The 26092-nt window shown below is 42.8% G+C and overlaps 1 protein-coding gene and 2 long non-coding RNA genes across 4 annotated transcripts in view; 2 read left to right on the top strand and 1 right to left on the bottom strand.

The window, feature by feature from the left end:
• Positions 1–315: 315 nt before the first annotated feature.
• Positions 316–4358, top strand: LOC140002182 (uncharacterized). 2 transcript variants are annotated; one of them, XR_011808350.1, is made up of 3 exons: positions 316–430; positions 1990–2072; positions 3406–4358. It is a non-coding gene; the product is annotated as an uncharacterized lncRNA (long non-coding RNA). The 2 variants fall into 2 exon arrangements; XR_011808349.1 differs by lacking the exon at positions 3406–4358 and adding an exon at positions 2965–3393.
• Positions 4359–5699: 1341 nt separating this feature from the next.
• On the bottom strand, positions 5700–7132 carry LOC140002181 (uncharacterized). The gene is made up of 3 exons (XR_011808348.1): positions 6996–7132; positions 6172–6298; positions 5700–6085 (listed from the first exon to the last, which is right to left on the bottom strand). It is a non-coding gene; the product is annotated as an uncharacterized lncRNA (long non-coding RNA).
• Positions 7133–7212: 80 nt separating this feature from the next.
• The window catches only part of EZR (ezrin), a 35614-nt gene continuing 16734 nt past the window's right edge, over positions 7213–26092 (top strand). The window contains exons 1-2 of the mRNA XM_027454413.3: positions 7213–7384; positions 22748–22831. Coding sequence (XP_027310214.3) covers positions 7373–7384; positions 22748–22831 — 96 coding nt within the window. The 5' untranslated portion in view covers positions 7213–7372. The remainder of the gene's footprint in view (positions 7385–22747; positions 22832–26092) is intronic.

Here is a 26092-nt window from a genome sequence, read left to right as displayed (position 1 = left end):
CCAACACGCTACAAGACTCTGGTGTTTACCTTTTGTGTCATGCGTCAGAGGTAATTACTTCACAAACTAGGTGTGTCATTGGGAAGCACTGAAAACTCCCTTTGTTTCAGGTTACCTGAATGCCTCAGTGCAGCAGGTGAGCAATAATCAACCTGATCCCCTTCTCCTCCAGTGAGGCCTCACAGAAGTTACTGGGTTTGGTAGCCTCTTTGTTTCTGAGTTACTGGCCTTAAGGCAGCTGGAGCTGATTAGATAAGGTGACTGTATCTGCAGCCTTTAAATAAAATGAATTTAGTTTGCCCTTACTGTTTAGCAGGCTTGTTGAAAACTAATTAAGGATATATGTATCCATTTGTAAATTGTATATGAGCTGTTTGCTATGAAACACAAATAGCTTTTTCCCATGAATGAATATTTAATTGAGGTCCAGGTAAGTCCTTACAAAATATCAGAGTTAGAATTTGGTTCTGGTGAAAGTAAGCAGTGTTCTGCTTTGTTTAGCAATGTCACCCTGCTTATACCTGCCTTGTATTTGGTCTTACGTATTTATCGGTGCCTGCCTGTTTTCAACATTATTGTGTTATCGCAGAGCAAACAGAGGATTTCCTAAGAGACAGAAGGATTCTTGTACTTCAGCCTCCAGCTTAGTGTCTTACTTGCGATATACCAAGGTCAAAATTGCCTTCTTTTAGCTTCAAGAAAACCTTCTACTATATATTCTCTTCTGATTCTGCACTAGTTGTTCCCTGTGCAGACTGAATTGCCTTTGGCCAGTTGCAGTCTGAGTGAAGCAGAAAGAGTTTTTGCTCCTAATTGTAGAATCATAAAGATTGGAAAAGACCTTCAAGATATCTGGTCCAATCATCACCCTACTACCAATGCCACCCAATAAACCATGTCCCCAACCACCAGCACCAACCCTTCCTTAAACCCCCCCAGGGACAGTGGCTCCACCACTTTTCTGGGCAGCCCATTCCAATGCCTGACTGCTCTTTCTGAGAAGAAATGTCTCCTCGCTTCCAAACTAAACTTTCCCTGGCACAACTTGAGGCCATTCCCTCTAGTCTTATCACTAGGTATCTGCAAGAAGAGGCTGTCCCCGAGCTCTGCACAGCTTCCTTTCAGGTAGTTGAGGTTAATGCAATACCAGTAATAAACAGCAACCCCACTATTACTTATTTTCTCTTTCTCTTGTTATTTGATGCATTTTTAAAGGCTAACCAATCTTATGCTACAAAGTAAACCTAATATATAATGTTCAATGGGGAAAGGTTTTGTTGCATAGAGCTTTTAAATATTTGAGACTAGGCAAAATATGGAGAAAACATCTGAAAGACATGGTCCTGAGTGGAAAAATAGGGTGGAGTGACAACTGGGACCCCCTGAGCTTTACCTAGTAACCTCTACCTCAGGCAATTCCTCCAGTTCAAATTAGAAAAAATGATGGAAAACAATCTTTCATTGTCGTAGCTGACATTAAATGGCATAGTAATGCACAACGTACATTACTGACTTAGGTGAGGCAAGAGCCATGCTAGATGTTTTATCCTGGCTCAGTATTTAACTGCAAATTGCATTATTGATACTGCATCTTCTGGAGTAGAATGAGAAATACAAGCACCAGTCAATGCAAACAACTTCCACAGCTTATACTGAAAGAGCATTTAGCCATGGAGAACTGGAAAGGCGTCAGAATCCCTGTCACTCAGTCTTGAGTCTGAGATTTGAGGCCTTTCTAATGTTACAGGCTTGATTTGAGAATCACTGGGCGAAACTCAACAGCGTACTTTATGCTGAAAGTCAAACAACATGGTCCTTCTGATCTTAAAAGCTGTGAGTCAGTACGATATCACAGGAAAAGAAAATGTACTTGATATCCATTAATTGTACATTTTATTCTGCATGCTTATTTTAGCCCTGAAATTCTGAATTTTGGTGCTCTTAGTTAAGTCGAAATAGCTTATTGTTTGTATTTTTGAACTCTTACAGACTCATCCCCACAGTGAGAGCAATATAAAGGCCAGCAGTATATACAATTATAAAATAACTTGGAGTAAAGAAAAAGTCCTTTGGTATGTAGATTATTTTTTTTCCTATGTATCAACCAGTGAATGCTCTTTTTTTTGCCTCCACCTCCTTTACTACTAACACCTGCTGTAAGCACACATCTGTGTTCCATTTGTGAAGCACATGAACTAAGTTAGTCAACATTATCTGACCTGCTCTTTTTGTCAACACTGTCTTTATACATCTCTGGTTTGATGGTAAAAAAAAAAAAAAAAAAGAAAGAGAGAGAGAGAGAGAGAGAGAGAGAGAAAAAAGTGAAAGAGCTGGTCCCTGTAGGAGTTCAGACTTGCAGGGAATATTTGCAATATATGGCACCAAGATCTGCTTTTAATCAGACTCCAAATATAAAAGCACAAAGGAAGATATCAAGGTAAAATAGAGATTACCTATCCAGGGGAACTCCCTTCCTCTTTCCTTTCTTATCGTATGCATTAAGATCATTATTTCATTTTGAGACGTAAAAGCTGTGTTGCCCCTAGTTTCCATTTGCTTCAAGTCTTGGACAAACATGGCTGGATTTACACGTGTGGTATAATCTCCACAAATTCAGCACATCGTGAATTTCATTTGTCACTTTATACATTTTTAAACAATGCTTTGTGATGCAATTGTTCTCCTTCAATAGATTCGGAAAACTCTCATTACTTTTTCTGTTTGTTTATCTTTGTTGTTAAGATCAATAATTCACTGTGGATTTCAGTTACAGAGACCATTACCATAGATTTTCCTTCCCTGATCACGTGTATGTTTAAACCTGCCTTTACTTAGCATGTCCCCATACAGCTCTGTGATGGTCAGCCAGAGGGTAACGTAGGCTCAAGAAATACTTGTGGGTGCAGCTGGAAAATAAAATGAATGCATGTAACTATTAGATAATTTAACGGGGTTTATTTCCAGGCCTGCATTCACCTACCCATTTCTGAGTACAGAATGGACTTGTGGGAATCCACGCTTACTGGAAAAACGCATTGATGGAACTTGGCAGAAGCTTCTCATTTAGCAACAACCTAAAATGAGGAACAAGCTTTGAGCTTTTACCTTGTATATCCCCTTCAAAAGAAACCTGGAGAATGTCAACAGTGCTTTGACAGAAAATGCTGGTCCCCGGTGACCTGAATTTGTCGGGTTTTCAATAAGCTCAGTGTGGGTAATGAGGAAGCAGCTTTCAGTTCAGGCAGAACTAGAACTCACCAGGTCCTTGGCCACACTTCCTGAAGTGTGACATTTCAGGAATTATAATGCCAATATTTCAGGAATTGTAATGAGGAATAAATTGCCTATTCACAGTCATGCAAGATGAAAGAGAAGCTATTGTCAATACTCCTTTTCCTCCCACAGCTGTTGCAATTGACAAAGAAAATCATCCTCTTGACTGTCCTAGGTGAGAGCAAATCTCTTTATATAAAGTGGCTCAGAATGTGGTCCTTCCTTTTACCTATTATACTAAATGCCTGTGAGTTGTCAAGAGGACGGAGTTAGCTACTCTGAATTTCCAGTTAACAAAAAAGCCCTGGAGTAAAAATGCAAAGAAATCACCAGAGATGCTGCAGAATTCTTCTAACCATGCCTTGCCAAAAATTCTAAATCTGGATACAGCTTCATGTATGTAGAAAGGATGAGTTCAAGTCTGCCTCTTGTTGAGACCACTGATTTTGCATTAGCAACCAAAAATGGTGGTTTTAGGACACAGGATTCCATATTTCCCAGTTCCAGGATGATCAAGCTTAGGAAGTTTTATTTTGACTAAAACCACTTCATAATGATAGGACTTTCTTGAGAAAATTCTGGCAAATTCTTTGAATTCATAAATGCTTTACATCAAGTTTGAATGTTATTCCAAGTTTAAGTAGAACAGCAAAATTAAATGGGGCTTTCTTTAAAACACGGAAGGCAGGCTTGATGAGGATCTTAAAATGCAGTTTGGTTAGAGGGCAGTAGGGCACAAGAGCTGTTACAGGGAAGAAAACAGAAACTGGGATCTGCTACTGACCTGCTGAGCAATCTAGGTCCTTTCATCACCTCCTCTGCTTTAGTAATTCCTGTAAATTGTTAGTAATGCTATCCTCTTAATAAAGAAGGTTAAGTGTTGGATCAGAGTGGCTCTTAATCCTGTAACTTAAAGGCTTCATTTTGATTTGGGTCTTATGCTTGCTTGACTGTGAGATCTGACAGAAAGTGCTGTAGCTAGGGTGGCTACAAAAGCTTAACCAATGCCTACATGTAGAAGTAACCATAGATTTTTCATATGAAAATTCCCCCAGCTTCTACATTTGTATGTTTTTTTCATATTGCTATTTCTGCCCTAGACTGTTTTTGATGGGAGTTGATTTCATGACTGCTCTGACGTTCCCCCACCCAGACTCCAACGGGTATTCAGCCCGTAAACAAACTTAGACAATGCTTATCAGTATTATACCTGATGCCCATGCTCCAAATATTCAGCATGCTAACTGTCAGGGTACTCTCCAGAAAGCAAGAGAACAGAGGGCTTTCATCCCCTCTCTGGAAACAGGAGCTAGACTGGCTGCCCTGCATCTGCAAAGGATGAATAGACTTCTATATAAAAGACAAGAAGGGGATAGCATTATATTCCTTTCCATCCATTTTTGGGGGAGGTGGGGAGTGAAACATAAAGGGAGAAAATAAGCTACAGAAGAGTTTCTTACTTTAACAGAGACACCTTGGTACCCTGCCAAACTGCAAGTTTAGTAAGTCACTGGTGCTCTGCAGCGAAGGTGGTTTGACCTCACACAAGGCAAAAGCCCAAGAAGCCAAGGAAGCTCGGGGTCGTGGACATGTGCTCCAGCCTGTCAATTGTTTCTCGCTCCTTCCACAGAAGACAATTCTGCCTGTATGTATTCAACATGTTCTTGTTGGTTGCGCTTGGGTGGAGTGGTGTTGAGTAAGCCGGTAGTTATGGATACCATTGAGGTATCTATCTTTCCCCATATATTGCAGGTGATTGTAGGAGAACGGCACAGGGTTAGGTGCTGTGGCAAACAGGAACCTAAAGATTGTATGTTGCCACACTTAATTATTAGTCACCTAAATTCCTTTTGCCTCTACCTCTGTGTGATTAGGAAGCAATGGTAAGCGTAATAAAAATTCAGGGGGTTAAGCTTGGGTACATAAATAACATGGAAACAAGCTTACCTGGCTGATTCAAGTCATTGAAGAGATTAAGATCTCTTAAATGAGGCATCACTCCAATATGGAGCCCCTGGTTGATGGTGTCAGAGCCCATGCTGAGCTTCAGACAGGAAAAGATTTGGGGAATGGAGATCTCTCTGGGTCAAAATGAGCTTCCCATTAAATCTGTGCAAAATCCGCTGTTTCTAAGGTATGCAGACACAAACATATTTTGGCTTTTCTTTTTTTCCAAAAAAAAAAGAATGGATGTTAACACTAAGGAATAAAAATATCTCATCTATACATTTTTTTTTTGCATCCATGTACCCCCCAGAAAATAATCCACAAACACTACGTAGGTTTCTGAGTGAAAGCTACAAAAACTGGGTTAAGTATTTCTTACTTGGAGCAGTCATTTCTTGTGCTTGGCAGTTTACCCAAAACAGTGATATTCTGGTCTGGTCCATTTCCCGTGTCCAGTACTACCCTACTGAATCCCAGCATCAACTTACTGCTTAAAAAAAAGTACAGAAAGTATCCTCATAAATCATATTTAATTAATGTGATGAAAGAACATCTCAGTGGATTTGTTCCATCTGAAAATGGAGGCCGTATCTGTTCCCCAAAGATGTTTCATCCCATGAACCTTTCTTAGAAGCTGTTTGGCTTAGACTATTTCTTCTCACCTGCTGTTACATGCTGTCATGCCGCAGGCTCAGTTTTGACAGTAAAGCTTCTTCTAATCCCCTGGGATCATGCAACAGGAAAGGAAGACAGCCGCAGATTTTGTCAGTCTCCAGCCCTGCTCCCCTCCCTTTTCTCTCCAGACCTGATGCAGTAACATTTCTTTCCTTTGAATGTGCCACTTCCAGTTGCTGCCTGGAGCAGTCTGTGCGGGAGGACACCGTGAGGACACCGTTTGGATCTTTTCTAATGCAGGACCTGAAGAAAACACAGGGGTGTCTTTTGCCTTACCAGCCCGTGATATCTTTCAGGGTCTCCCCTGCCTTGTATTTTTTCCATTTGCTGGCTGGCACTCCCTTTGCTTTGCAGCTCCCCATTCTCGTCCCATGCCTTTTCTCACCAAACAGCCTCATGCCACCTGAAATGGGGATGTTTTAGGCTGGGCTGCAGGCTATATGGTTTCCTTGCCCTCACAGCTCAGCTCCATGCCATCGCCGGCACAGCGGAAGAGCTGCGTCCCACACACCGTTGCCCGTGACTATGTAATACGAGCTGCTCTTACACCCAGCCAAGCGAGGAGATGCTGCGGGAGGCCCGCAGCTCCTGCAGGGCTCACCGATACTTTTATCTGCAGGAGCGCGTTTATGGATGAAGAAGGACAAGGAACAAGGGGCAGAGACACAGACTGCGCGTCACCTTGGCGTGTCTGCAAATTGTTAGGCTGGTTGTATAATATTTTTCAGTCTCGATGGCCAACTGAGTTAGCCCCGTTGCTTTGTACTTTCTGAGCTTGGATTTTGAAACTTTTATTTATTTATTTATTTTATTTTGATCCACAAAACCCGTCACATCTCCTGATTTTTGGGGGCGTCTGGCAGCACACTGACTGTGGGGACACAGGTGGAGGCGGGGAGGGGGGGGGCGGCGGCCATGTTGTGGGCGCCGGGGGCTGCCCACGGGGGGGGCTGAGGGGAGGCAGCGCCCGCGGGCGAGGGGCACGGAGGGGAACCAGGAGGAGGAGGAGGAGGAGGAGAACCGGGAGGAGGAAGAGGAGACGGAGCCAAGCCGGCGGGCAAAAAGCAGCCGCCCGGCGTCGCCTCCCCTCCCGCAGGCACCTGTTGCCCGTCGCCTGGAGGAGCAGCCCCACCCCGGGGAGGGGGGATAAGGGGCAGCCGGGACCCCCTCGAGTCGAGGATCCGGGATCTGCTTGAGGAGCCGGGTTCTTCTCCCCTTTGCCCGCCGTGGGGCGCAGGGGGAGCGGCGGGTAATGGCCGGCGGTGGTGAGTCACCGGCGCGGCCCCACCTGCGTACTTAACCGCCGCCGGGCGGCCGGCGCCGCACTCGCGGGCTGTGCTGCCGCCGTGGCCGGGAGCGGCTCCTCCTTCCTCCTCCTCCTCCTCCTCCTCCTCACGGGGTGTTCGGCCGGGGCGAGGCGGCTGCCGCTGCATGAGCGTGTCCTTCTCGAGCCGGGGAAGCACCGAGAGCGCTGAAAATGCCCAAGCCGGTAAGCTTCAGGCAGCAAGGAGCAGCGCGGCGGCTTCACGGGGAGCCGGGGGGGCTGCCCTCGGGGCGACGCGGAGCCCTTCCCCGCTGCCCTCCCCGGGTTGTGCAGCCCCCTCCAGGGGCTCTCAGACGGAGAGGTTTTGGGTTTCTCCGCCTGTCCGGGATGGCAGAGCTGCCCCGGAGCCCGTTTGGTGTCGGATGCGTTTGTACAGGCGAAGCGTGCACCGGGACGCGCAGGGGAAGCGCCGCATCCTCGCGGCTGAAAGCGAAATTCCAGGGCACTGATGCCTCCTGCCACGGTGCTGCTGGTGGGTCTGCTGCCAGGCAGCCTCTGCTAGCCAGTATTTAAAAAAATAAAAGCAGAAATAAGTAACTTTTTCTTAATTAACCAAGCTTATCTATCTTCAAACTTATTTTTTTAATTATTCCTTTTTTTTTAAGCTTCTTCCCCCCAGAGGTTTGCTAGTGGTTTTTCTTTTTCTTTGTTTTTAAAGCCTGCCACGCTCTGCCAGTTAGAAGCAGCAACTTTTGCAGAGCTCGCTGCCTCCTCATGCAAGGCTTTGGGTATTTGCTGGGGCAGACATGCTTCTGAACCCCAGAGACCATGATCTGGTCAGGTTGTTGTTGGCCTCTGTTTACAACAGAGGCAGTGCCTCATAAAATGCAGTGCAGTAAAGGAGTAACGTGATTATTCGCTACGCCCTGTGGAATGGCAGTAAGCAAGCTTATCTTTATGGTCATAAGCAATAGGCGTCCTACCACCATAGCATTAAACTTGGTTTAACTTTTTTTTTTCAAAACAGAGGAGCCTAAATTATCTTCCACTGAAGTTCCTGTAAACTTCCAAAAAAAAAAAAAAAAGCACCCAGTCTTTTTAAGAAATGCTAAATCTTCAGTCTCCCTGGATGTATTTAGACAATTGCAGATGACGTATTACAGCATATAAAAGCGTATGTTGCAAGGGCCCTTCTGCAGGTGGGGGAGAAAATATGTGACTTACAAACCATGGATGTTAAATTCTGTGTTCGTGTGTGGATAATCTCTCTTAGTACTATTAGTCATTTGCTAATTCCAGGCTGCTTTCTTGAAAAGCACAACTTAGTTTAGGACTAAGTTGCACGGGAAGCCATGGATAAGTGTGGAAAAAATCTTTAATCTCTTTTAAAAAAAAAAAAAAAAAGAGCCCATTTTATCTGGTCTGGGTATGCTCTTATTCCTTCACAGATGATGTCTTTTGTTTGTTTGTTGCCTGACTCACCAGTGAATAACAAAGATGAATAGCATAAGCCCCCCTTCCACTGGGAAGGACAGCTGTACTCAGATGATTTCTGAGATGTGACCTACTGGCTGGAATTCACAGAGAAGACTCCTTGTCAATAGTTTGTATAGTGTAAGCACTTTTTTTGCAATCTGCATTTAATCCTCTGTTCAGTGGGGCTAACTGCCACCGTACTGGAAACGGGGGAATTTTGCCACGACTATTTTAATACAACAATTTAACTTGACTGCTTCAGACTGAGACAGTGAATTTGTGACCTTCCAATACACCTCATTTACTCTTAATACAGCTAAAAGAATTCCTATCATTTTGAAGGGTGCAGTGGAAAGGATGTAAAGATGCTAAATATCCTCCAAAGGCAAAGTTGTGCTTAGAGAGAGCATGATAACAGCCTTTGGCAGGCGTGAGGAATGACAGTATGAACTCTGTGGAAATGCAGGGAGGCAGTTTTAGTTTCTGATAGGTCGAATATATGGGTACTAAATACTTGCTAACTAAAGCTGTTTGCATGTGTCTTGTCAGCTTGGCATAGGTAAATACAATGTTGTTTGGCAGACCTCATGTTGATGTGGGCACAGTTTGACAAGCTGGTCATCAGTTGTCATCTTAAAATCTTTATTTCTAAGCCAGAAGCAAAGTTTTGTCAATTAACTTCTCCTTACCCCTAAGAAAACTAAGGTAAACCTCTGTATAAATCTTTTATTTTAACAAATTGTGCACCAAGGAACTTAGAGATCACGATTGGATTTCAGTCTTTCACAGTAAACTATTAAGTCCACTAACACTAGAACATCAGTGATTTTGTATTTTAATAGTGTACCATAGTGAAGTGCTATAAAACAAATATATTCCAGATTCTGTGGTAGTGTTTAGTCATAATTACTTGGATCTGATGCATGTCTACAGTATTCAAATCTGAGAAACCTTCCAGAAAATAATTCTAAAGTAACTTTTTTTATAATAAAAGCAAGTGTTAGTGTATAATTTAACACAGACATTCTGCTATGTGTAGCAGTTACGTAACAAGATCTCTGAGGTAAGCTATATATGTATAGCTTCTTGTTCCCAGTTCATAAGGGTTTTTAACTGGGAGTTCATCAGCAGTTCAGAAGCTTAATTTCCATCTAATTTGTACCGTAGTTCATTAGTTTTTGCAAATGGTGGATTATTACATACAAAAGCGCAAGAGATGTCATCTTGTCCAAACCTTGCTTTGTTATCTGAAAATAAGTGAAATGCTCAATAAACTTATTTGATCAGCCTCACATCTGTTCATTACTAGAGTGCCTGTGTGCTCGCTGCATTTTTCCTGTACCAATATGATTCTAGTTCATTTCTGTTTCACTCATTATATAGATGGTGTTTTAGCTGAATGGCATTCTTTTAACAAACCAAACCAATCTAATAAATAGAATTGCAGGGCTGTGGACTATTGAACGTTACTTACAGGAGAAGGAAATGTGATCTCTGTTCTATAGACCTGTTAATTCGATCTGACCTATCGGCATTCTCTGTTACTGTTTTTGAAGGTGAATTTTTTTCTTATAAAATCTCTTAAGAAAAAATGCCTTACAAGAAATAAAGTCAGCTTTTCAGCAGAACATCTAGTGTCACACAAAAAACTTGTGTGCATGTGTATAACACTACAGAGGGGACAGCAGTGAATGCAATCCCACAGCTTCTGGTGCTAAAGAGCATACAGGTGAATAATACTGAGAGGTACCTTTTTCTCATATGTTTCCTAGCAGCCTGTGCTCAGAAAGCCAAGCGTACTTAATGAAATCTGTCAGTGCCGTGGTGGTGATGCAGAGGGCTACCACATAAAGGGGTGTAAAGGCCCTAAGGTAATAAAAGTCACATTTCCACCCCTCCAAGTTTAACCATTGAAGAAGAAGAAGGTCCCTCTCTATATGGGCTAAAAGGTTATGTATTGGTCATTGATAGAATGGCTGTCTTGTCCATTGACCTATAATCTGTGGGGTTTCTCTAATGGAAAGCATTGATAGAAGGTGCTAGTGACAGCTTTCATAGAAGATAAGTTACCATTTTCATCCTTGCCCAGAAAATACAAATACAAAGCAGAACCTACAAAAGGCTTTGGGGATGACTGGAGGCAGAAAGCCTCTTCACAAAAAGGATGCTGGGCTACTTTAGCCTGGTAGAATTAAGTTACCTGCTCTCTCACCTTTAAAATAAAGGTTTTAAATGCCAAAGAGAAGGAAGAACTGCTTTAAGCAAGACTTGTGGCTTAGGAGACTCTTACACATTAGACCAGTTAAGTTTTTGGTTGCTTTTCCTTCCCCTGTCATCCCCCTCCCCTCCACTTTGGTCTTATTAGGAGACTACTCCAAGACTTAACGCCCTTACAGATAAAGTCTGACAAGGATATGTTTTAATGCTGCTGCATGTAGGAGTGCGGAACTGGAACCGATGACTCAAAAGGTTTTCCCCAGTCCTGTGTTATTAATGTGCTAGTGTGTGCTTGGTATTAAGTGGTTAGACGAGTCCTCCGTACCTGTTTGCTGTTGAATATACATGCCTTCTGAAAATGAACGTGGAGACCGCATGCAGGTCTTTCTCCAAGCCTTTTGCTGTCTGTGAGCACCTTCTGGCATTGCAATTCAAGAAGTTTGTCAAGAGATGAGAGTAATTATAGGAATTCAGTTAAAATACAAGTAATAGTAATGATTGGTATTTCACAGATCTTCCCAATCTGTTCTTGACTGTGTATCTTCTAACTGCACATACGGTTTTTATCTTCAAATTCTTCACACCAGATCGCTGTAATTGTACTGAAATTAAAAAAAATAATCATAACCATATTTTCTCATAATTAAAATACTCTTGGCTTATGGATAGCTTTACATTTAGTCAGTAATAAGTTTTTTGCCTTTCCTTGTAAGCACAAATTGCAATACATTAGATGATATGACATTTAGTGTACTCGGTACCAGGAGGTGTGTAATGTAGTGCAAGGTGTAAAGAAGTTTATACTTTCCACATGTGCAAAGTCCCAGCCATGGCTGGAAAAGGAAGGTGAAGGATTCTATTAATAGTAAAAGTAGGGAGTAGTTCACAGATGGCTGAAGTTGTAGGAGGAAGAGCTCGCAATTGTGCCAAAATCCCAAATTACTGTATGAGCTGAATAAGCATTTCTGAGGTCAGTTTGTTCTCTAGCTGCTGCAGAGAAATCAGAGTGTTAACTGTTAATGTTAGCCAGTACTTAACAAATTTCTTAGCCTTCCTAAAGGGCAGAGGGGGGAGACGAGCTTTCCTATTCTTCTTCCTCTGCCCACATGAACATCTTCCTCTGTCCACACACACACACATGAAAATAAAGAAAAAACCCACAGTGATAAACCAGGACTTCTTGAGAATAAATCTTGATGACCATCGAAGACTCCTGCATCAGTGTCATTCTTGTTTGGCACTCTGTGTCCAAAGAGCTTTATGCGCCCTGTAAATCCCATAATCACTCAATTGACCTTGAAGGAAGGCAGTGCTGCCTGAGATCACTGAACCACACTGCACACTGTTAAGTAATATATCTTGGCTGGGCTGTGTTCTTGTTTTTGAAACCTGGTTTCAGCATTAGGTAATGTTTAGTCTGTGAGCTGAGAAATACATCTCTGCTGAAGCAGCTGAGGTCTCGGGATTTTACCGAGCAGTGCACAGGATTTTTTCCTTCTAGGAGGGGGAGAAAATTGTTACTGCGTGAGCCTAAAAAGACGGCTTAACTTGGTGTAACAGCTAATGATATTGCCTCCACATTACTCACTTCTTCAGATCCAGATTTTGCTTCTCCTTCTAGTCCCTGCTTCACAATGGAAAGTATCATCTGCTTTCATCTTTGAGAGAGCACGAGTAGCATGTGCTCGGCTGGGACTGACAGATGAGCATCTGACTCTGTCAGCTGTCAATTAAAATAAAAATCCCATGTCAGAATTAAAATCCTGGACTCTCCTTCTGAGTGAGGAGGACAAACAGTTGCTTAATACCAGTTACTTGCATTTGGGACCACTTCCACAAGTTCCGTAGCCTTCTGCTAGCTTTGAGATGTCACCGTGGAATTGCCCTACAAGAAGATACGGTGCAGTTGATTCTCCCTCCAACTTCCATGAGCAAGTGCTCTAGCTATGGTATAAAACTGGGAGACATAACTAACACAGTCTCATCCTCTCTTGATTTATATCATGGCAATGTCCCCATTCACTGTGGCAGCCCTAACCTCAGCATGGGATGCGTGTGGACATCCAGCTGATGAATCTTGGGCAGAACAGAGCTGCTCAGCTCTGCCAGGAGACCAGCAGACACACAGAGCAGATCTGTGGGATGCCTACCCTGAAGATGTAGGGACTGAAGAATTTCAGGCCTGTCCTGGGTGCCACTCTCTAGCTCAACTAGGGCAGCAGAGGACTTCACAGTCTGTACTGCAGCCACTTTGAGTTCTTTGTGGGAGCTCAAGTTATTCTTTAACATCTTGCTGAATGCACTTTAATCATGAAAGTTTAGCTGGCTTAACTTTTTCTCTTTGTAGAGAGAAGCGATTATACAGTGTTCCTGATCCACAAAAAATGTGGTATAAATTGGCAGGTGGGTTTGCATAATTGATATATAGTGATCTCAGCATCAGGGAAAATAGCTTTCCCCTTCAAAACTGATGCATGTTTCAGTAGTGAAGGGCCTGCAAAGTTTCATCTCAGAAGCCCATAAGCATTTTTAGGAGTCAGACAGGATATTTCACCAATCTTTCCAACTTTTCCTGTGTTACCTATAACACAAGAGCTGCAAGAGCAACCAGTTTGTGATTAGCTGACATTCCAGGACTTGCAGTGGCCTACCTTTATCTGGGAGCAAACAGGGCCTGTTGCATACTGTTTAAAGTACCTGGCTGGGAAGTGTAAGCGCTGCAGCGAGTTGGGCGTCTATCAGGCTGTCAGGCCATCGTAGGCCATCACATCTTATAATCCCACTCGTAAATTTTGTGAGTGCCATGTGATGTGTTCCGCCGAAGTCCACGAGATAAAGTGAAAGAACCTGATTACAGAGCAGGTAAAGCAGAGGGGTGAGGTATCAAAGCGATAAATCCCTCTGACAAATGGATTCATAACTGGAATGACAAATGAACACGCATCATCACCCGGGCTGGTGTGACATGTTGCGCTGCTATTTCTCCTTCAGCAAACGCAGTTCGCGTTCTTCCTGCACTTTGACTTCTGTAAGAATGTGGCTGGCCTCGCCGGGTCAGGCGGAAAGCCCCTGCAGCCTAACACTGCGCCTCTGTTGCTGGCCAAAAGCTGATGCCTGAGGAATAGTGTTTGAAAGATACGCACCATTGCTCTCCTCTGAGCTGCTGGGGTATTGGAGGCTGAAAGCTCATACGTAATGAGTTACTGAATGGATTTCTGTGAACTTGTCCGGTCTCCCCTTGAAAACATGTGAACTCCAGCATCCGTGAGGCTGTCCTAGGTAACCTTCACGATGTTTGAGAAGTTATCTACGAAACTCCTTGCTGCAGCGCTGTTTGAAGAACTGATTTCTCTTGTTCAGAACTGACTGGCTTTGATGCACCCATTTTTTTCTGTTGTTACAGGCAGTGAACACTTGGTCCTTGTCCACTCCGTCCATGTCTGTCGTGACTTTGTGCTCTTATGTCCTAGCCTGGGTTAACTTCTTTCCAAACTGAGAAGTCCTGATGCCCTTGGTTGATCCTTGCATAGGAGTTAGTTGTTCTGTGTAAACTTCTTCCAGTTCATGTCTGGTGCAAAATAGTTGTGCCTCTTGTGATGTCTACATCTGGGAAGAGTGCAGCTGTTGAAAACTTTTTGCTAAGAGTCAGATCTTGGTCTCCTCAGACTCTCAGAGCATAATCTTGAGAGAAAAAGAGAGCCTCTCCTTGTGGTCACACATCTTTTCTGCTGCACTCTGATGTGCTGTCCTTCTACTGCAGAAGAACAATCCTATCTTGTGCTAGTACTGCTCATACAGCGTCTGCTCAAAAGTGTTGAGTGCTGGCAGGTTGTGTTGTGGCAGTCTCGAGGTGAGTATCTGTCAGGTTTTTGACTCTTAAGAATTATTCTTTGTTTTCCTTTATTTGTGCATACTGCTCTCTAGAATCTATGCCTCTGCATAAGCACTGGAATAAAAGGTGCCAATATTAGTGCTTGTGTTCATGGAAAGCTCCGAGGCGCTTGCAGCTTTTGTTTAGGTAATGAATTCCTGTAGCCCCTGCTCCTGTTTGTTGCTAGTTGGTGCAGTGAAATTCAGCTGCTGTGTAAATCAGCGCCTGCCTGCTCGGTATTTTCACTTGGAAACAACATAGATAGGAAGAGTTGTTTTTGTTCTGAATAGAGACAATGAGATACTCAAATATTTTGCTTTTCTCTTGTGGGGATTGTGGAAGGATCATGTTGTGTAGCTGACTGACATAAGCATTAGAGATGTTAAGTTAACTTTTATTTTAGTTTCATAGTCTTTTGAAGTAAGAGCTTGAACATCGATATCTGCACTTGGCCTCATGCTACTGTTTCTGATGGAAGACCACAAAAATGGTCTGGTTCCTACTGAATTCTGACTCTGCAAGATGAGGCTTATTTGAGGATGGGTTGTGGGGTTTTCTTGAAACTTCATGTGTAAAGCCTGAGCTTGCAACTTCATTATGTTTAATTGGATGTGATGGTTGTCATGACAAAACAGTCTGTGTGTGGAGGAGTTTGATCCAGCGGCCTCCAGCCTCGCTCTGTCTTTATCCTTTAGGTACAAAGGACCTGTTGTTGCTGCAGTCTGTATTCTTAAACCCGTCCTGACGCTCACTGGGGGCAGACGGCTCGTCCAAGCAGCAGGGCCGTGACGAGTCTGCTGTCACTGGCTGTGTGCTTGTTCTTTAAAGAGATCTGTTGCTTGTGTGCAGATATTCCTATGGCACAGCATCAAGGAGACTTCAAGTATTGCTTCTTTTCCACAGAACACCTTAAGCCCTCAAACTAGTTCCTAACTTGATCTGTGTTGAGAGTAAACCATCCCTGCTGCCCTCAGAGAAAGTAAGACCAGGTGTTTTTTTTTGGTTTTTTTTTTTTTGGAAAACATCTCATCTCTCTAATTGAAAGGGGGTTACTTAAGGGTAATACCTAGGGGCATTTCAGGGTTAGATTATGTTGCTTTATGTCATGTTAGGGCATAGGGATGCCCCTAGGTAATCTTAGATTTAAAAAATGAATAAATTTTAAAAACTACTGTCTCAATTTTTAAAGTTCTTTATAACTGGAGACAGAATGATGCAGTTTGCATGTTAGGAAAGAGTTGCGGAAACTTAGGTTAGTGAGGAAAGATTTTTATTATTATTATTATTTTCTTCCTGGAAAGAGCACTCGTTTGGCTTTGCAGTTCCACTGAGGAGCAAATGTTACGTGAACAGGCACTGTTGGATGCCTGCAGCTGAGCTGGACTCCTCTGGGAGCAAGGGTGCCCAGAGTGGAGATGTTGGGCTATGCACAGTTCCCACACCTGCACAAAGTGTCCATGATCTTGTGGCATGCAGGGTGTTTCTGCTTGACCTTAGATTAAGAACCAAAATGCAGCCATGACTGCCACTCAGCTTTTCACACAGATGCCTGCTACTTGGTTTTATTGTTTGCTAATATAAGATATACCAGGGTTTGGTTAAGGAAACTGAAATAGGCGTGTAATTTAGTGTGACATTTCATCTTCTGCATATCTCAACTAATTAAGTTTGAAATCACATTCTAGGATTATTTTCATGTTTGATTGTACGGAAGGCTTCACACTATCTCACAAAGAAGAGCCAAGTGACCTGACAGCAAAATCAAACTCAATAAATTGACTTTCTTGTAATGCGTGTATGCTGGGGGAGTAGATTTTGTCCTGAAGATTCAGCCTGCTCTGCTAAAACTGGAATTTCTAGGTGACTCCCTAGATCTGGGTATTCAGGGTTTTCCTGCCCATGTGTACAACCCCACAGCCTTCATCCAGGAGAGTCTTTAGCTTTCCAACTTCATGTCAAAACTATTCTTGGCTTCCCATCAAAGTACTTTTTCTGTCCTCAGAAGAACATCCACATAAGTTGTTAAAAGGCTTTTTCACCTTGCATGCGAGCAGCAAGTACCTGGACTCCCGTTGCCCTAAGTAAACCTAAGAAACTGAAGTTAAGTTTAGCAGGTATAGCTATTGCTCCATGGGAAGGTGAGAGGGTTTTTGAAGAACAAAGACCAGTCTGTTCAACTCTAATCTTACCTGCCGCAAATGCAGCGGTATCTAACCCTGCTCCATAAACTCGGAGGAATTCCTGGGGAACGTGACTTAATGTTCCCATTTATGTGCCATGAGGAAGCAGCATTTAGCACAATGAGACCTGAAATGGAGCACGGCCCTTGGTTCAGTCAGGTCTCTTTGATTTAATGCAGTGTGCTGAGAAGCTGGGCCGCTTGAATCGGCGCAGTGAGCTTACCTGGGCACTCAGGTGGGTGCCGGTGAGGCCGTTCCCTGCTCATGCTGTGTGAGCTGGTGAGGCTGTTTCCCCTCCTGTCACCAAACTGCTCAAGATTTTTTTTTTGGTCTGCTTTTGGGTTTAAAAATTGCTGTCCTCTACAAATGCTTCGTGCCTCAGATGGCTTCCCTTTAAGAGGGATCAGCAAGATGCTGGCAAACCAAATCCAGTTTTCATAGGTTAGGAAAAAAAAGTGACCTATGGTTTAGTGCAGACTTTCCTTGATTAACTTGTTTCCTTCCTAAAGAGGCATTCAAATGTGGATGACAGCGTTCCAGCTGGCAAGTCACCAGGCAAGCAGAGCAGAGTAGTCATCTTCAGCAATGCTTCCGGTGACAAATACCCTCAAGAATGCAATTTTTCTTTCTCTGCAATAGCATCACACCAGGAACTGCGCTGTTCTTGGGGGGATTAATAACAGACCACATCCTTGTCTACAGTCCTGCTGGTTTGGGGCAAACAGCCCATTGTTTGAAAGCCTGTAATTTGTTCGTCTCCTTGTCTATTTCTTGTCCATTCTCACCTTCCCACATGTGACATTTGCATCTATTTCTCAGACTTAGCAGAATCTTTGAATTCTAGCCCTGGCCTCCTAAACAGGTTTAGTTTTCCACTGGCTGCTCTGTGCAGACTTGTGAGTGTGCTCCATCTTCAGGGACTGAGAGTAGTTAACCACATTTTCTTACTCACTGCTCTCCAGCCCACACACGTCCCACTTCCAAGACGTTGGCCAGCCACGACAAGGTCAGAGTGCATGTCCCTAATCCGTGTCCCAGCAAGATGAAGGTGCTGAGGCCAGTCAGGCTGGGAGCTCTGCTTTGGCAACCTGCAGCAGGGAGAGCTGACTGCTGGCTTGATACAACATTGTCACACAGAGCTCCCCTTGCCCTTCTGCAGTCCCTGAACCACCAGCTGTTGACTTCAGTGACTTGTGGAGGACAGAGAAGCGGAGACACTGAGGTATTAGCAGGTTGGGTCTGAGCTCTGGAACATCTATTTTTATTTTTATTTTTATTTTTATTTTTATTTTTATTTTTATTTTTATTTTTATTTTTATTTTTATTTTTATTTTTATTTTTATTTTTATTTTTATTTTTATTTTTATTTTTTTTACCTAAACAGAGCTGATTTTTTTCCAAATTACATTCGAGCTGCAGGAGCTGTAGTTACTCTATCAGTTAGCAGCACAGTAGCTGTCATCGAGCAGGGCTGGCGATGTTCCCTCATTCTGGGTGGGCCTGGAATCAATGAACACTGCTAATACGTAGAAGGCAGAGGCACAGGGAGCAGTTTCAGTGCCCTTCCCGATGCTGCTATGTGAAATTGCTTCTCCTGTTACCAGATGCCTAATCGGTATAAACATCTACAAACAGGTCTGGTTGCTACGGCTGAAATGTAATTACTCCATCCATGCAGGCGCTCTGCAACTCAGGGCAAAAAGCCCGCCTGTTATTTATTACGAGTACAATAGGAGTTGTGTGTGTGGTGGAGGAGCAGAAATAGCGTACGAACCTGCAGAAGTGAGGATGCAAGCCAGGGTGACTTGGTCTGATTCCTGCTACTACTGTTTTCAATTATTTCTTGTTAAGACAGCTGTATTTCTTCAGCACAAGCACGCCCATGTGCTATACAGACACTTCGGGTGCGTTCAAGAAGCCTTGATAGGCCCGCAGACATATTTTTCACAGAAAGTGCTGTGCAGGCGCAGCACTTCAACAGCCCCTTGTCCCCTCTGTGCTGGGCCTGCTGATGTGTACTAGCTGCTTACCTGGATTTCCCAGCGACTGAAGACAGAAGGCATCCTAGCTAGGTTTCTCCACTACAGAGTGCTAGTTGCCACCACTTGGAGAGGTACTTCACCAGCATTTGTACCTGCAAACCTGCTATTTAAGAAATTCTGGTCTTTACCTCTCCTTGAAAAGAGGAAGACAGCATTCCTGAGCACTATCAGAGGTGTTTAGAGCTGCGTAATGACAACATGGAACACACAAAGTACTGGTTTCTCTATGTATATGTGTAAAGGTTGGTATTTACTGCCCTTTATCTTATGGAAATAAATTGTATAGTATTTAAAATGACTTGCAAAACTTCACTTGTATAATAAAACAGTTCAGTGACCTGTGAACTTGCGCAATGGGTTTTCTTTCAAGCATCAGTATGTAAAATATCCACAGTGGCTTGCTGCGTACGGGGTACATGCGGTGTTCTCCCACCCACCCACGCCCTCATTCCACCCTTCTTTTCCCCTTCAGCGTGGGATGTTTTACGATAGAGCAGTTCAGCGTCAGGAGATAGATGGTCAACTCCAGAGATACCTTCTTGGCCTACAGCTTGGTCCTGAATCCGTCTCTGGTTTCAGCCAAGAGTCATGCTTTAGTCAAAAAGTTACCTGTGCATATACAGCACCCAGCACACCTGGCATTTCCTCATTTAGGAGAGAGAGGGAGTGAGGCAATGTCGTCTTGGGTTGTTTTCTAGGTCTTAGGTCTTGCACAGAGATACTGCAACTTAGCTGGTAGGCAACACATTGCCTCCTTAAAGAGAAAGTTTTCTGAATCTTTTTCAGATGGCGCTTTTTAATTAATTTTTTATTCTTTTTTTAATTTATGAGTTAAATACTGCATGGTGCTGTCTCCAAAAGGCTGCAGTGCCCCATGGAGTGATCTCCCGATTTAGTGTTAGAGAAGATGTCTCAAGGGGCAGAAAACAAAACAAAAAGTAAGACTCGAGGGCAGTGCTGGAGAAAGGGAGATCCCATTCTAACTACTGCACCTTCTAGTACAGGAACTCTCCATTGTTTTAGGATTATATAAAGTTTATTTTAAAGGTTTCTCCAGTCCATCTTTAATTTTACTTGCACTTTCCTGTCCCAGTTGGAAATGTAGATAACGGTCTGTCCTGAACAGCCTGAATTCGTGGAATTAGCATTCAGTCATTCTGTGGAACAAACTCTTCAGTTTCTGTTGTCTTTATGACTCACGGAGCTTATTTTCCCTTTAATGCAAATGGCATTGTGTTTTCAACTGCATGTTTGTTTATTTTTCCCCCCCTCTGGATCGAATTTCTTAGTAATTTTATGCATCCTAGGACAAAGGAAGATGAAAGCCTTGTTCTGTAATGTTTCAGAACACACAAGTCCTCTAAGGCCCTATTTTTGATTTAAGTGTTAGTCTTGGGCATAGAAGTGTAATCAAAGTTTTATGGCATGAGCCTGTGGGTTGGGAAGCTGTATCTATCTGCCTAGGATTTTTAGCTACTTATGTGCATTTAAAACTTACTTCATGTGGAAGTCATGCACTCCTCTTTGCCATCTCTCCCCTCTCGCTGTTTTGAAACAATTAAAAACTGCTTGCTTAAATTTTTGTCCGGGGATACTGCTGGGACCTGGTAGGGATCTTAAAAAATGGCCTGCCTTGCCTACGTGGGATAAGTAGAGTTTCACTTGTCAAAGTTTTCTTAACTGTCTTGCTGTTTTTGTTGCTGATAGGAATTAGTCTGAGTCATTCCCTCCCAGCAAATATCTTGAATTATTTTTCACGTTGGGCTTTGATTTAATCGTCTTGGTGCCATGGGGGGTTTCTTACAGTCTGAGCTGTATGCCACATTGATCTCGTCTTTGCCTGACAGGCATAGAAGGTTTTTTTTTTTTTTTTAGAGTGCCCAAACCAGGGTTTTGAGTGAATTAAGCTCCAGTTGCCTGCTTCATTACTAGCTTCTCTGTGCTAAAAGCTCGTGTGAAGTGGTTGTAGGACATACACTTAGAAATACTGCTAAAACCATTATGTTCTTCTTGAAATCCAGGCTCAGGCTTGGAGATGAGAAGCAAGAGGATGTAATATGGCAGGAAGGAGGAGGCTCAAAGGATTTTTCCAAGAAGCCATCTACTCATGGAAATGACAACTGCTAGATATCCTGTCTCTTCTCAGTCTGCCTCTTGTGTGGCTCAGGGCTTGTCTGATGGCACACCAGGGAATGCCTCTGTATCCTGCTGGTCATTCAGCCCTTTGGAGAGCACAGAAGTTAACCTTTACTGTGTTCCCCAAGTGTCTTTGGGAGCTCTTCGATGACCAAGCAGTTATGTTCTCCATGCTTATGACTACACAATTGAAGTGTAAAGAGGATGACTTCCCTTTTTGGTCTTAATGCTAAAAACATTTTTGAAAGATGTAGCAGGTGGATGGTCTAAGCACTAACTAGCTCGCTGTGTAGCTGATCTTTTAAGATACGGACTGTATCCAGAAGGATCTTTTAGAGTTGAAGTAATATAGGGTATTCCTTTAGAATAGGGAATATCTTTTTTAATACTTTTTTTTTTTTTTAACTAATAAAATTAAGGAAATAAGGCAAATGATGAGCATTATGGTTCTGATTGGAGTTCAGTGCTCAGCCACCAGCCCAAACCTTTTGTGGTAAGGTTTGAGAAGCACGTCCTTTCAATTCCTTTCATTTGTAAGGTGATACTCATTTTATACCTACTGTGGTGGTGTAGCCAGGAGTACAAATAACTTGCACCACACAAAACAGCGGATTATGAGCATATGTTTTCTTGAGGGGGGTAGGAAGGGATTAGAATATGATTAGGGATTTATTGCTGAGAGGGATTAAGCAACAGGAGCTTTTTAAGGTCACATCTTCAAATTGCAGTCTTACCGCTCTTGAGAATTTGGTATCTGAACTTCCCTTCCCTTGCTACACTGGTTACACTGTTTGGGAAAACTTTGGTTCCTAAAGTGCAGGAAGAAAGCCTTAAGCATACTGTCCTCCCTTGATGTGTCACTACCTTGCTGGTCATTATGCTGTTCCCTGCAAGCTTGGTTGTTTCTTTGGTCTCTTGATTAACTGCTAATAGACTTTTTCTGGTCATTAGTTAAACCCTCTTTGTCTTCTGCATACAATGCTAAACTCGGTCTTGCACTCTTCTTCTGTTACTGCAACAAGTCTGGCCAAGGTGCTTCTTCCCTAACAGCATTAGCTGTAAGTGAATTCATGCCCTATGGTATCAGTCAGTACCCACAACTGCTGCTACTTTGAGTAGATTTTTATGACAGGAAGAATGAATGTTTTTCAGGTTAAATGCTGGTTGCTAAATAAAAATAATCTGTAGCCTTTTGCCTTTAAAACCCCAGATTAATTCCAGCTCTAATATAAAGACAGTTAAATTATAAGTCTCGAATTTAATTTAGTCATTAGGGCCTTCTGTAATCCAAGGGATGGCCTGCAGGCAGCTATGCTGTGTGCTTGCAGAAACCCTTAGTCCAAGGGGTTTTAGGCCTGGAGACAACCAACTCTAAGATGCCCCCTCATTTAAACTAAAAAGACAAATCCAATTCTGCATTGAATAGGAAAACCTGCAGAGCAATTTGGATAAGACAGCTAAGTCAGTGTCCCAATTAAGTTTGCTGATGTGATAACAAAAATCTAATGGAGGCTTGTGTGATAACAAAAATCTAATCTTAAGTGTGTATATTATAAGGGTTAAGTACCTCACAGCATGGAGACTGTATTGTACGCAAAGTACTGTGTTAACATTGAGAAATAGCTGTCAGTGTACCTAAAACAATGCTTTTTGTTTTTCTCCCTAGATCAATGTTCGAGTTGTTACTGTGGATGCGGAGTTGGAGTTTGCCATCCAGCCGAACACTACAGGCAAACAGCTGTTTGACCAGGTCAGTACAGTGTTTGTGTGGGCTCTTTTTGCTTCAATTTAGAGTATATTGGAGACTACAATGTTTTCTTAAGACTGAATTCCAAACCTACCTTTCTCTACCTCCTGATCAAAGGGGCCTGTTCCTAAGTTCTCTAAACTCCATCACAGCGAAAGAAATAAGTGAAGATTCTTGCAGATAAGTTAAGTTCCAGTGAAACCTGTCTTCCTATCAGTGTTGGGTGATGAAGTCACATAAGGCATCTAGACAAGTCTAGGTGTCTAGATCTGGACAGCATAGCTGGTATGTAAAAATGTACTTCTTGCTTTGAAATACAGCTTAGCTTTTATTCATTACTTAAATTTTCAAGTTCAAGTGTTGTCCCTGTACATACAACTCTTCAGAATCAGGTCTTTGGGTAGTTGGTGAAGGTGCAGCTGGATTCATTAAGAAGCTGAGTTTGAGGTTGCCACTTGCCACAGATGTTTGAGTTTGCCACACTATTAGAAAAATAGAAGTTGATCACCATACAGAAGCTATAGCATCACGCCTTTTAAGAAGCCTGTATGCAGCAGGACAGAGTAGAGGCTTGTCCAGTCTGCCTCCAGGGATTCCTAAGGAAATGGAGGATTTGAGTCCTCCACGGGACTCCCCGCTCTTACTGTTACTCGTCCCGTGACTACGTTAACAATATACAGGTCTGCTTAGAGATGCACTTACCAAAGGTCAGATAAAGACAACTAAACTAAACAAAGAGCGCTTTGTGGAATTTCATTAATCCTATGTACCTTGCCCTTATAAAACTGATATAAGATCTAGATTTCAGAAGGTAAAATCAACTACATCTGGTATTCAAAAAAAAATAAATAATGAAGGGCTTGCTTCTAAATATTTCTGCTGAAACTGAAAGCTAAGTTGATCTATGCAGACTTGTGAATACTTAGGCGTATTGTTCATGAAGCACTGCAGCAATTACTTTGCACTTCTCCCCTTGTCCCCTGCTAGCCTTGATAGCAAAGGGTGGTTGAGCTTTAACTCAAGAAGGTGAAGCTGGCTAAACAACATTCATTCCTTCCAAGTTTTTCTTGGTAGTTTCTCATTTCAATGAGTTAGCTAGAACTTAAGTGTTATGGCAATTGTACAGATTGTGGTAAGAAGTCCTCCCCTGCCCCTCAAAAAAAAAAAAAAAAAGTCATTTTATTTCTTGGAGTGAAAGGAGGAAACTAAATTATAATCATTGAGAAACTTTGCAGTATGCAATAGAGTACTACACGTTCTTTGTTTAGCACTAGTTCTAAGTAAGTCCTTTTCATTATCGCTGATGTGGTAATAAACTTAAAGCATTCACTGGAAATTTGGTGGAGTGCATCTGAGACGTGTGTTTTTATGGAACCAGCATTTAGTTTTTGACCTTCTGTTGCCTGCTGACTATCATTGCATTTGGGTAACTTCTTCCCCCCACCCATTTTGGGTTAGCATGACTCCCTCATCTCTGGGGGTACAACAATCCAAGTGTCTAAAAGCTAGGTGTTTAAAAGCAATGCCTAGACCAGAGAGTATAAATATGTCCTGTATTCCTAATGACAAAGATTCAACAAGTTGTTGTTTTTTGCCCTACATATTTGTTATGTTTCTATCTGTAAAGAGTCAGGATATTTTCTCTGGCAGAAGAGATACTAGAGAAGCACAAACTCCTGAGAAGATGGAAACAGGCAGGGTTCTTCAGATCCAAGATACTTCTAGTCTGCTGTCTAGGTAGTTCTGAATTTCTGAAGGTTGTGCTTTCTGTAGTACTTGGTGTGCTCTGGAATGGAAAATCACCTCATGAAGACTTGGTCCTTTTGTCCTGTAGCTGGGATTTGAAACGTGTGATTGGAAAGTTACCAGTGGCCTGTACCTTGTTGGGTTGTACTTCTGCGCATCAAGAGGAGACTTAGGTATAACTGCAGCACAAACTCGAGCAGCTGAAGCCCCTCTTCCCTTCTGCTGTGCACGTCTTTCACTGGGCCCTGATCTTAGAGATGGAGTTTACACCTAGATAAAGCCTACGGAGGCAACAGGTTTTCCCTGAAATGGGGACTGGCCCAACGTGAACTGCAGAACCACTGAGGGGGGGAAAGGGTATTGAAGAAGAAAGGCTGTCTTTAAAGACCACACTGTGCTTTATTGGCTTTGCTCTCTTAAATATATGCTGCATGTAAGGCAGATCATAACTCCCTTTTAACAGAAGGGGAAAATAGTGAAGCCTCTGAATATAGAGAAGCCCCTGCTCAAGCCACAGCTACATCTGAGGTGCTCTGAGAACCCATGGAGTGGTCTCTGGAGCTGTCTCGAGTACACCCCCTTGGCTGGTCCTGGCAGTCCTGCACCTTTCTGGCAACAAGGGGAAGAAAATCCAGTGGAGAGGAGAGTGTTACCAGCAGTTTCAGAAGTGTACTGAGGTGGCCAGTGCCTTATGTGGCAGCACAAGTATGCCAATTCCTATGGCCCATCAGCTAATTTAGTTTCTTAAAGCAATTGCACTATTCCTTTTGAGCAGATAATCTGGTCAAGAGAGCATCAAATGACTGAGAATTGAAAGGCTTCATTAAATGAGAACTTGCCCATCTCTGTTGAGTGAACGTGCCTTAAACTCCAGCCACAATTTTGAGATTTTCTTTTGTCAGTTTGGGCAGAATGGGCAGGTTCAAGATTTGCTCCTCTGTGCATTTTTGTGGATAACCTCCTCTCCTCCCCCCCAGTTATCTTGAATCTGAGAAACGCTTTGGTTCGTAGTTTTTTGTTTGTTTAGCTACGGAGGAAGCTTTACAAACCTGTTTCCCAGAATACAGGCTAAAACAGTCTCATCTTTGTTCTTGGTATTTGACCCCAAGTGATGAAATTGAAGTTGAGTGTAATGCTTTTTGTTTCCTTGCCTTTATGATTTGGGAAGAACTTGAGGGGTCATAACTTCTGTAAGCTTTCCAGCTCCCTTGGTTTATAGAGGAGTATTTTTTCTTTGTAAGAGATGCCCAGAGATAATGACCTGATAACTGCTTGATCTGTGCAAGTCTTCATTTTAACATGTTGCAACACTATTTTTGTGCAATGGGCTGCACTGCACTCAACATACCCTTGCATTTCTGCTAGGTTGAGTAAAGCCTGGTTCTGATCCTTCTAAAAAAAAATGCATGTTGCCTTCAGAAAATTTGGGTACTTCTGTGGTGAAACAAGCCAGTTTAGGAAAGAAGGGGAAAGGCATTTCAGTCAAAAAAGTTTATTTTTTTTTCAGAGCTCAGCTCT

The sequence above is a fragment of the Anas platyrhynchos genome, chromosome 3 (assembly GCF_047663525.1).
Source record: "Anas platyrhynchos isolate ZD024472 breed Pekin duck chromosome 3, IASCAAS_PekinDuck_T2T, whole genome shotgun sequence".
Taxonomy (NCBI): Eukaryota; Metazoa; Chordata; class Aves; order Anseriformes; family Anatidae; genus Anas; species Anas platyrhynchos.
The sequence above is the reverse complement of the archived record's forward strand: the minus strand, read 5'-3'. Positions and strand labels throughout refer to the sequence as shown.